Source organism: Ursus arctos, unplaced genomic scaffold (genome assembly GCF_023065955.2).
Source record: "Ursus arctos isolate Adak ecotype North America unplaced genomic scaffold, UrsArc2.0 scaffold_15, whole genome shotgun sequence".
NCBI classification, from domain to species: Eukaryota; Metazoa; Chordata; class Mammalia; order Carnivora; family Ursidae; genus Ursus; species Ursus arctos.
This window is the reverse complement of record NW_026622819.1, coordinates 46,742,222-46,753,236: the sequence shown is the minus strand read 5'-3', so window position 1 is coordinate 46,753,236 and position 11,015 is coordinate 46,742,222. Positions and strand designations below refer to the sequence as shown.

The 11,015-nt window shown below is 40.1% G+C and overlaps 1 protein-coding gene across 3 annotated transcripts; it reads right to left on the bottom strand.

Moving 5' to 3' along the window:
* Positions 1-1,668: 1,668 nt before the first annotated feature.
* THG1L (tRNA-histidine guanylyltransferase 1 like) lies at positions 1,669-9,068 on the bottom strand. Of its 3 annotated transcripts, XM_026510872.4 has the most exons (6): positions 8,821-9,068; positions 7,896-8,072; positions 6,991-7,160; positions 6,088-6,176; positions 4,326-4,433; positions 1,669-3,332 (listed from the first exon to the last, which is right to left on the bottom strand). In XM_026510872.4, the coding sequence occupies exons 1-6, from the start codon at positions 9,009-9,011 to the stop codon at positions 3,171-3,173; spliced, it is 897 nt and encodes a 298-aa protein (XP_026366657.1). In that variant the 5' UTR covers positions 9,012-9,068; the 3' UTR covers positions 1,669-3,170. The 3 variants fall into 3 exon arrangements, with proteins under 3 accessions (XP_026366657.1, XP_044244483.1, XP_026366658.1); XM_044388548.3 differs by lacking the exon at positions 8,821-9,068 and having other exon boundaries at positions 6,991-7,156; positions 7,896-7,987; XM_026510873.4 differs by lacking the exon at positions 8,821-9,068 and having other exon boundaries at positions 6,991-7,065; positions 7,896-7,962.
* Between the last annotated feature and the right edge of the window lie 1,947 nt (positions 9,069-11,015).

Sequence of the window (11,015 nt, the reverse complement as noted above, 5' to 3'; positions counted from 1 at the left end):
CTGCAGTATACTCCTAACTTGAGCTGGTGGAAAGAGGCTGGAAGAGGGCAGTCAGCGTCCCAGTGTGCTTTCCTGCCGAGTCCCACTGGGGGCTAGCCTACCTGGCTCAAATTATTTCGCTTCTTTGGGTCTTTACATTCTCACCTGAAATATGATAGAAATAGTACCTAACCAACCGAATTCTCCTAACAATGAAGAGATACTGCATAGAGAGCATATACATGCTCTATGTTAGCTAGTTAGAATTGGTTAAGTAGACAATGAAACTATGGAGGATGGATGGATCCCAGTCCTCCATTTCCTGCACCCTATGCAAAAAGTAATTTGCACTAACACCAGAGAGACCTTAGTATTAAAGAGAATACATTGAATCACTGATTTCCCAAGCGCTGCTTAGGCAAGTGGAGGAAACTAGGGTCCAGCTCTTGGAAGCCAGGATGTTGGAAGATTTATAAGACCTGGTTGTACCACTTATTTTTTAGCTTCTGTTCAGCAAAACATTTTGCTTTTTGATATTAAAATGAGAGTCTATACAGAAGGCCAGATATTACCCCCTCACCCAGCACACCCAAGATATTTCCAGTTACCTACAAGCCACACCTCCCTGAACTATCAATTAGTATTAATTCTATACTAGCTGTTTCTCATGTTTTAACATTTCTTTAAGCTCTGGAAAGGCCAAGAGAATGCTATTCCTCTACCTTAGAAAGCAAGATGAAAATTAATATACAACTGTGACACACTGGAAAGAACACGTGCTGCAACAAAGAAAAGCCATCGAAGGGTGTTCCTGAGAGCACTACGGGTTTAGTTACGGCAGGACTGTTAAACTTCTATTCCTTTGCTCAAAACTTCCTGCCCAAACAAAAAACAAAGCTGCAAACTGCTGCCAGTTCAATGATTAAGTGCTTGTCCCCCTATCTTATGACAAAATTGAGCCTTTGTAGTATCACACAGTCCCCACAGAAAGCACATTTCTTTGGGTGGTTTTGTCCTGCAAGTCTGTATTTTATTATTATTTTTTAAAGATTTTATTTATTAATTTGACAGAAACAGCCAGCAAGAGAGGGAACACAGGCAGGGGGAGTGGGAGAGGAAGAAGCAGGCTCCCAGCGGAGGAGCCCGATGTGGGGCTCGATCCCAGAACATCGGGATCACGCCCTGAGCCGAAGGCAGACGCTTAACGACTGCACCACCCAGGTGCCCCTTGTCCTGCAAGTCTGTATTTTAATACCTATTATTCATCTACATAAGTGATACCTATATAAATAGAAACAATTTATCCATATACGTTTTGACATAAATTGCTATCCATTTACTTACCATTAAGTTACACTGGCCAGTCAGGAGCTACATTACCTTACTGCCTCACTTGGCCTATCACAGTATACTGAGGGCCATGTTGCCCAAAGTGCCATGTATCACCCACCATAGGCATCAGAAGCCTTTTTGGTTAAAAGTCCGATTAGCAAACCTCAAATCTTCATAAGGGGAGAGGTGGAGGCTGCAAGAGCACTTAAAACAAGCATTCCAAGTAAATTTTTGTATGCAGAAGTCTGAACCACTGCTGTGATGAAGGTACATTTATCCTGGCTTATGTAAAGACATATATGCAAAAGTCGGATTCATATCCTGGATTTGTAGGAGAAAAAAAATGAAAAACTAGGCCAAGGGAGTTGAAACCTTTATTATTTTTTTCAGAGATTTTATTAATTACCAAACATGCACCAAATCTCTTCTTGTGTAGTGAGAACAGGAAGGGAAAAAAATGACTGACAGATGAGATATCAATTAGCGAAGGAGACCAGCCGTTGCCTTCAAAAATACATTTTTTTTTTTTTTTGTGGCTGTAAATTCTGTAATGCAAGACCAGGCACTAAAATGTAGGCTGCCGCATAATTCTTTTTTCAAATATTTATTTGAGAGAGAGAGCACAAGCAGGAGTGGCAGCCAGAGGGAGAGGAAGAAGCAAACTCCCACTGAGCAGGGAGCCGGAGCGGGGCTTGATCCCAGGATCCTGAAATCATGACCTGAGCCGGAGGCAGACGCTTAACCAACTGAGCCACCCAAGTGCCCCTTAATTCTTAATAGAGCCAAATAATCTCCCTCTGAAATACGAAACGAGGACATGTTCTCTCACCACCTATCCTCACTTCAGAGGCCAGCAATTTGGCAACATGCAATTACTGCTGCTACTCTCTGCTGCTCCTCCCCCATCTACACTGGCCCATCAGGAGGTAGAACTATTAGGTGTCCTTTAACACCTGCCACTTGTGACCCCAAGGGGAGTGTTGACCACTCTGCTCTCTTAATTCAAATGTCAGTGTTCTGATTACATAGAGGGTACCCAAGAATCCTTTTCAGGAAGTCCAGCAGGAAGGTAACTTTTAAAACAAGTATTTAGAGGACACGGAGTCAATGTTTTTTCCTCCTCCTTCATTCATTCTCACACTTTCTTTTTCTCATATATACACATAATTCTCTTTCTTCTTAGAAAGAGGTAAGTGGCCTTGGTAATACCTATGGTGAGACAATGATCATGCTGACAACTCCATAAAATCAATCTATCGAATGTTTACACAAGGACATCCAAACTACTACCCACTTGTTCAGCCAAAGTTGCCAACTTGGAAACTGGCACAAAACCCTGATCCTACCTGGAATTCCTGAATTCAAAAGCATCATGCAGCCACCAACCCATTATTTATCTCCATGTCAAAGTACATGGGTAGGAAAGGTGAGACTTTCAAGGTTAGTGGATTTTGTAGTTAAGAACAGGTGGTTGAGAGTAAAGTTTGGATTCATATTCTATCATAGGTAGAAAAAGCTTGACAAGTTTTTATAAGACTTATGCCATAATCTAAAAATGATTCATTCTGCAAGGCATAAAATAGTTCTTGCTTTATAATAGCACCATGATTAAAAAAAAAAAAAACACTCTACAGAAGGAACCATGTTCCAACATTGTAAAAAAATGTTCTACTTAAAGCAGAACAAGATAACCACCCCATCCATCCCTTCTTCCCCATTCCCTTTCGAACCAGTCATGCGTCACTCCTGGCACACCGTTCTTGGTAGTAGGGATCCTAGGACACCTAAGGCCAGGAGTCTTGGCGGGGGGGGCGAGGGGTCTTGCATGGTTAAGCATGCCAGGGCTAAAAAGCAAAGGATCAGCTGTCTTCATCTAGGATCTCTGGATGTTCCTTCCAAAAAGCATCCCCGATTATATCACAATGTAAAGGCACTGGCTTTGTCCTGGTCCGGGTCATCTCCATCTTTTTTCCTTCCATTTCTGCTGGCAGTTTAACTTCTTTTGTTGTGACTTCACCCACCTACAGGTAAAAGTTAAAATACTGACATTGTTAACTGCGTTGGGGAGAGAACGGGGGGGATATGCGGGAAGTTTACTTTTTTACTTTATATACTTCTGAGTGATATATATTTATCAGGTAGATATACACACATATCTCAACATATATGAATTTGTTTACAAGTAAAAACTTTTAAAAAGTTATGTCGCTATAATCTGAAAGGAGATTATTAGCAATAATTATAGAGTTAAAGGTATTTCTGCTCTCTCATCTGCATTAAGAAGTATCCAAGCCTGTGCTAAAGAGCAAATGTGCTTTAAAAATACTAATAAGCTGAAGCTGCCAGTGGGATGACTAATTCTTAAGGCACCACTTAACACCTGAAAACATTCATTAAAAAGAAAAACTACTTTACATGGAAGGAGATAAATTTAGAGAAATCATCATGCTCAGAAGCTGGTACTTAGAGAAAATATTGGTGGAATTAAGAATTTAGGTAACTGTACAGACTTATCACAGAATATAAGGGTAAGTATGATTATCTGGGGAATCGCCAGAATATTCTGCAAATGACAAAACCCTCATATACAACACCTTCTACTGCCTCATATTATAGTTGTCATGGGATGGATGGACTATTTAATGATATTATCTAGTGTGGAAGAAATGTTCTATGAATGCAAAAATCCTTCTATCTGCAGTGTACCGCTTTATAGGGTTTTATTTGATTTGGAGAGCTTAGGACACAGAAAAATAAATGTACTAATTCTAAAATCTGTGATGCCACTCAGGAAATTCTAGACCACAAAGATCACCAACTAACTGGCAAAATTAGCACTGACTGACCAAAAGAGCATCCAAAATAACATATAGCATTTCGTTTTTAAAAAGGTCTAATTCATGTTAGTGACTGGAATCACATCTGCATACATGTGGTAGGCAAGACAAAGTTTGGGATGGGCACAGGCTTTTGTCTTTCCGACCTCCATTTTTCTTTGGATACAACAGCATTACCTTCTGCCATATCAACACAGTCCCTTTCCTATACATCAGTGGTTCATTATTGTAGTTGATGTTGAATTCGGAAAACAAAATCTCATTCTTGTCTGCTGCAAGAGTTCCCTGAGAAAATAAAAAGATAAAAGCAGATTTTTATGTCTGCTCTCCGCCCTAATCCTACCTATCCATTCCACCCTCTATCTAAATTTCCACAAACAAATCAAAAAGTGGAAGGGTTTTATCAAACCTCTTATAGATACTAATGAATTCCCATGGTAAGAGCAGTTTAAATCTTATTTAGATGTATAAATTAAAAGAACTGTCTTCTGTAGGAAACAACGGGCTTCAAGAGTCACAACTGTGAACAGGGTGACAGGAACTAGCAGTAAGAGTACCTGTTCTGTACTACATACATTATGTTATCTTATTTGACCCTAATTACCATCTCCGTTTGAGAGAACAGAACTCTGAAGCTTAGAAAGATTATATAAATTGCCTAAGGCTAAAGATTGCTTTTATTCTTCTAAGAAAAATCAAAATCTAAACTCGGCTCTTCCAAACTCTGGATAAATCTACCAGTATTCCTATTAATGGTATCTGTAAATCCTCATCATCGTTAATGACAATCATTTATCATGTAATTGCAACGTATCAGGCACTGTGTTAGGAGCTGTTACAACACATCACCTCATTTCAGAGTCAGTCATCCTACAAGCAGTGCTGTCATCCAATGATGAAAGCCACTGTTTATTTAAAGTACTTACAATGTGCTTTGTACTATGCTATGTGTTTTACACACACCATGGATCGTGCAACTTAACTGTCACCATAAACCTATGAGGTGGGAACTATTATTTCCTATGTTTCACCTATAAAGAACTAAGGCAGGGCAGCACCTGGGTGGCTCAGTTGGTTAAGTGTCCGACTCTTGATTTCGTCTCAGGTCATGATCTCAGGGTTCTGGGATTAAGCCCCACATCAGGCTCCCCACTCATCAGGGAGTCTGCTCAAGATTCTGTCTGCCCCTCATCCTGCTTGCTCACATTTTGTCTCTTTCTCTCACTCACAAATAAATAAATAAATCTTTGAAAAAAAAGAAAAAAGAAAGAAAGAAAGAAAGAAAGAACTAAGGCAGAGAAGATAAAATTAAACAGAAGTCCCTGAGTATAATTTATTTGACTCCCAGAGCCTATGCTCTTACTGATACACAAACCCAGCAGGGAATGGCAATGATGAAGAGGCCAAGTGGGACTGATGAAAAAGAAGAGCACATGCCCTGTCTAAAGAAGGCAACCAGGGGCGCCTGGGTGGCACAGTGGTTAAAGCGTCTGCCTTCGGCTCAGGGCGTGATCCTGGAGTTCTGGGATCGAGCCCCACATCAGGCTCCTCCTCTGGGAGCCTGCTTCTTCCTCTCCCACTCCCCCTGCTTGTGTTCCCTTTCTCGCTGGCTGTCTCTATCTCTGTCAAATAAATAAAATCTTAAAAAAAAAAAAAAATAAAGAAGGTAACCAATACGAAGCCCCAGCCAAGCATTACCATGTGGGAAGGCAGAGCCAGTGTCACTAATTCCATTTTCCAGCTGAGGACACTAAGTCCCGGGGAGAAGTCGTAACTCACCCACGGTCACAGAGCAAACAAGCAGCAGAGCTGCTATGAGTATAATCTTTATATCCTCCCAAAACAAAGCAGTAAAGAGAGCTTTAAAAGAATGCAAAATGCCACGGAAGAGTACAGAAAACCACCCCCAGGTAAGTATTAGTGCAGTAAGATCTTATACCTGTAATCTCTCCTGGGCTTGTACTGGTGTTAGTCCAGACTGTTGTACAAGTGCCCAGAAAACTGTATTATACAGATTATTGATGTGACCTGTGAGAACAGAGTAGCACTATTAAATATACATAATCTTTATTCAATATTCGCGCTTCAAAGAATATTAGAACTCCATCCCTCTCCTCTAAAGTAGAGAAATCTCAGAGACATTTAGTGATATGTCCAGAACCATACACTGGGAACATGGGGGGGAAGTGGTCAAGTATAAACAAACTTATTTCCTCAAAGTTTTATTCTGTCATTTCAGTTATGCTTTATATAAACTGGTTAACTTGAAAATTACAGTCAGGAATACTTTTGAAGTTATTTGATTTAGATTATTCCTAGCCCTTCTTCAGTTCTTCTTCTGGCAAAATCAAGATACAGCCAATCAGTAAGTCTCACAAACATGTTATCACAGTCATGTGAGGCAGGGGTCACAACTCAAATCACCCACTGAGGCCACCATGAACATAAAAGCATAAAGCAGGGTAGGTGACCCCTGGGGAACAAGAGAGAATGGTAGAGACTATGGCACACTGGCCTCTGTGTGTGTGTGTGTGTGTGTGTGTGTGTGTGTGTGTATGTATGTATGTAAAGACAGCAGTCATTGCCCTGCACAGGTTATGTCCAATACTAAGTAAGAATGATGACATATTATTGCCAGGTCTTCTGATTTTTCCCAAAAAACCCGGAAAAAGGAAGTATTTACATAAATTTCCAAATGTTCGACTGTTTTCAACTAATTAAAAAAAAATTGCACTATTGCATTCTGAACAAAATACACATGCACCAAAACTGAACCAAATCATCACCTCTAATGTATGGAATTGGTGGTTTTAACTACATCTGTTTATTTGCTTTTACTTACAATCTGCTTGCCGCCAACTGAGGTAGTCCTTTAAGGTCTGGTTGCTAGGATACACTATGACTCTTCCATCAAAGCCTGGGGGATACAGAAGGGGCTGGTCCTCAAAGTAATCTCGCCAATAAAACACATAGCTGGAGGCAAACTGGGAAGCCACGTGAGTCATGAACTTACTTGCAAAAGGAAGGCACATTGGGTGTAGCAAGAAAAGAAAAAATACACGATATTAATTCAAAATCATGATAGGGCCTGCGAGTGCAACAGAGTGATTACACAAACTATCCAGCAAGCCAAGACATAAAACATGCTGGGCCAAGAAAAACTAAGCAGCCCGCCCCTCTTTCCAGTCCTATCAGTTAACTTACTAATACCAAATTTTTCTCTGTAGGATGTGATGTGAATTTATGGCTCAAGAGGTTGGTTTTTTTTTTTTTTTAGTCTTGGAAGGAAGGGAACCATTGTTTTAAAAACATACCAATTCCTTATATGCTTTGTTTTCTGTGAGAGTTTCAATATACAGCCAAATAAAATATCTGTCTATTTTGAGACTCTCCTTAATTAAAAATTTAAGCAATACTGTAATGCACATATAGGCTGTCACTGGCTAGAGCCAACCTAGGAATCATTAATATTATAATATTCTAATGGTCTCTGTTTCTAGTCTTAATATTAAGTGCCAGATCTATCTAGAAGCTAAGCTGACGAGGAATGGAGGGGAAAGAATCAGATAAAGAAGCATATGTAATGTTCAAATATCAGACAAAAGTACAACAGTCTAAACAGAAACCAGACTTCCTGCAGTTGCAAATACTGCACACTCTATCTGCAGTCTCTAAGTCAGAAATTAAAAACAGCAAAAACCAAATGCTGGTAGGAAATATTCTGAAGGATCTAGGCCATGGAATTACCTGGCTCTTCTTTTAAACCAATTGCTTTTCCGCTTGAACACAAAGCTGTACTCATCACTCTGTCCATATGCAATCACAATATCCTCCAGTTCTTTCATTACAGTCTGGGCACATTTGGTCATGAGGTGGAGAGCACGGCTGTCGTTAGGTTTTGCAAAGTTGTGCTTCTCAGCAAACCTTCATAGAGGGAAGAGAAGAGGGCAAAGGGCATGAATGGAAGAAAGCTTGTCATTAACACCAGGTATCAAAAAAGACTGCACACAGAGGAAGATATGTAATAGTGCTGTGAGTCTACTAGCCACAACCTGACTCATTTCCTTAAGAACTCTAGTTTTAGTCTCCATTCCCTTTTCTGTGAAATGGAGATAAAGTATACTTACTTCATAGGGCTGTTCTGAAGATTAGAGAGAGGTAAAAAATGTAACTATGCCTGGCTCCTTGGAAGTGCTCAATAAATGTTAGTTACAATAACCATTATTAAAATAACACTTTTAAGAATTAAATTCCCATATTTCTGGTACACTTCTCCCCTTTTTCTGACTTGTTTCCTGCTGAGTCCAGTCACTAATAATTAAACAAAAACATACTGTAAAGGATTGCCCAAAGCAAGACCTAAACAGGCCCCTAAACAGCCCTCAAAGACAGCTAACGAAATAGGCATTTGGCTAAAGAGCTGAAATACTGCATCAGGGAGTGACTTTTTCCATTAAGTCCTCGCTAACAGGTCTCTGCTCACCGGCACGACAGGCCGGCAGTTCACTACGAGCGTACTCTGCCTCAGTTTACTCAAACCAGCTCGTGTTCTGGCGCGTCGTGTGATGCTCAATGCTGCGCGCTCATTGGCTACCGCGTTACCCGGTAACCGTGGGCCGCTGAGAGGTGCGGCGTTCGAGTCCCAGGAAGCGCGCCAGCCGACATCGCTCACCTATGGAAATTCCTGCCGTCCAGCCGCACCACCACCCAGCAGTGGGCCAGGCAGGTGTCGTCAGCCTCGAAGTTCCGCACGTACTCGAACTTGCTCTTTGCCATGGTCGCCCCCAACTTCAAACACCGTCTCAGAGTGACGGAAGTGGCTGCCCAACAATCGCGAACTTTCACGTTGCAAAAGGCCCACATTCGCCCCGCGGAAGGTGAAGGACCAACAGAGTCCCGCCCCGGAAGTTCCGGCGTCTCGTAGTGGCCGCTCTAGCCGTAGTGGAGGCCGGCACCTCTCTCGACTCTCCTTGTAGTCCTTCAACCACTTCCGAGCGCGGAAGGAGGGTTCCATTCTTCCCTTCGCGCTGCGCATGGTTTTTCGCTTTTCTTCTCCCCTCGTGCAGCTGGTCAGTCTACGAAGTATAAAAAGTTCCTTTCTGGCTAAATTTGAAGGTTTAGTCATGATTTTTTTCTTCCTAAATGGAATTTATTAACTTGTAGAAAATGTGGAATATACCGAAAAATATAAGAAAACACTTCCTCTCTCCCTTCGAAGCATTGTGGATGGTTCCTTCCAGTCTGTATATCTATGTTTACACAAGGAGCACATAAAATTGTCATCATACACCTATGTAATTTGTATATTTTTCCACTTACCTTGAGCACTTTCCGATGTTATTAAATATTCCAAAGGGTGATTTTAAAAAGAAAAATAGGCTCTTATTAGACCACATGGATGTACTAAATTAATTTACTCAACTTTTTCACAAACACCTAATTTTTAATTTCTTTTTGCTGGTAGATAATAGTAACATTAAATCCTAATATTTTAATGACGCCTTATGATTTATAAAGCTCTTTTGAATTCAGTTACTTACATTATTTTTTTTACTCTCACGAAAATTATTCAAATAATATAAAAGAATATATGGTAAAAGTCTCTCACTGACTCCTAACTCTGTACTTCAGACAATCGCTGTTACTAGTTACTTGTATATCCATCTAGGAATAGAGAGAAACATATGTCTACATCTATATCTATATCTCCCAAACTACTTCAAAGGAGCATGAAGAAAGGAAGGATGAGAATGTCATGGATTTATGCCCTTACTATGTGGTCTAACATAAGTTACTTTTCTCTCAGATCCCTTTCTTAAGTGGAGACACCAATTCCTTCCTTGCTTCCCTCTAAAGTTATGGTGAACATCAAAGGACATGATAGCTGCCATTTGTGGTATGGATATACAAACACACTGATAAAATAATATTCCAAGGTGATGTCAATTTGCAACCAAGATCAGGAAGTACTTAGAGAAAAGGTTAAAACACACCAAAAGGAAATAATCATACAAATTCACAATGTGGGATCTTTTATAAGATTCCTGACCTGACTTCTTAAAAAGATGAATTTCATGAAGAATAAAAAAAAGAAAAAAGTGAAATGAAGGAAGGATGGGAAAAGGTAGGACACTGTTCCAGAATTAAAGGGATTTAAGAGACATAAAAACCAAATACAATATGAAAATTTGGAATGCATACTCGCCCCCAAAATATTAAAAATAGCTCTAAATTCACCAGGGAAACCTGCAATTTACAAACTGCTCCAAATTTTAGTGGCTTACAAAACAAATATTTATTTCTTACTCAAGTCATTCAGAGGCTCCTGGCTGGCTACTGCTATGCTCTGGGCAAATGGCCTGAACTATGTGTCTTCTCATTCCCAAACCCAGGCAATGATTCGAAAGGCTTCTGCACCGTAGGGTACACATTGTGTCTGCTAAAACAGTATTATAGCATAGTCAACTGCAAAGATTATAGGGCAGGGATATATTATCTTCCCACAGGGAAGGGAAAAGTGAGTAATTTTGAACAATGATGCAAGCTACTGCAACTGTTAGTTGATAATAGGGAATTATTGTTAATTTTATGGGCACACGATAGCAGTGTGGTTAGGCACAAGAATAACTTTAATCTTAGGGGATACATGAAGAAAAAGTGGCAAAATATTAACAATTACTGAATCTAGTGGTGTTCATACTGGTATTGATTATTTTTTCAATTTTTCTACATGGTATGGGTTGTGTCACCCAAAAAGATATGTTGAAGTCCTAACCCAAGGTACAGTGAATGTAACTTTATTTGAAAATAGGGTCTTTACAGATGTGATCAATTAAGATGAGGTCATTAGGGTGGGCCCTTAGTCCA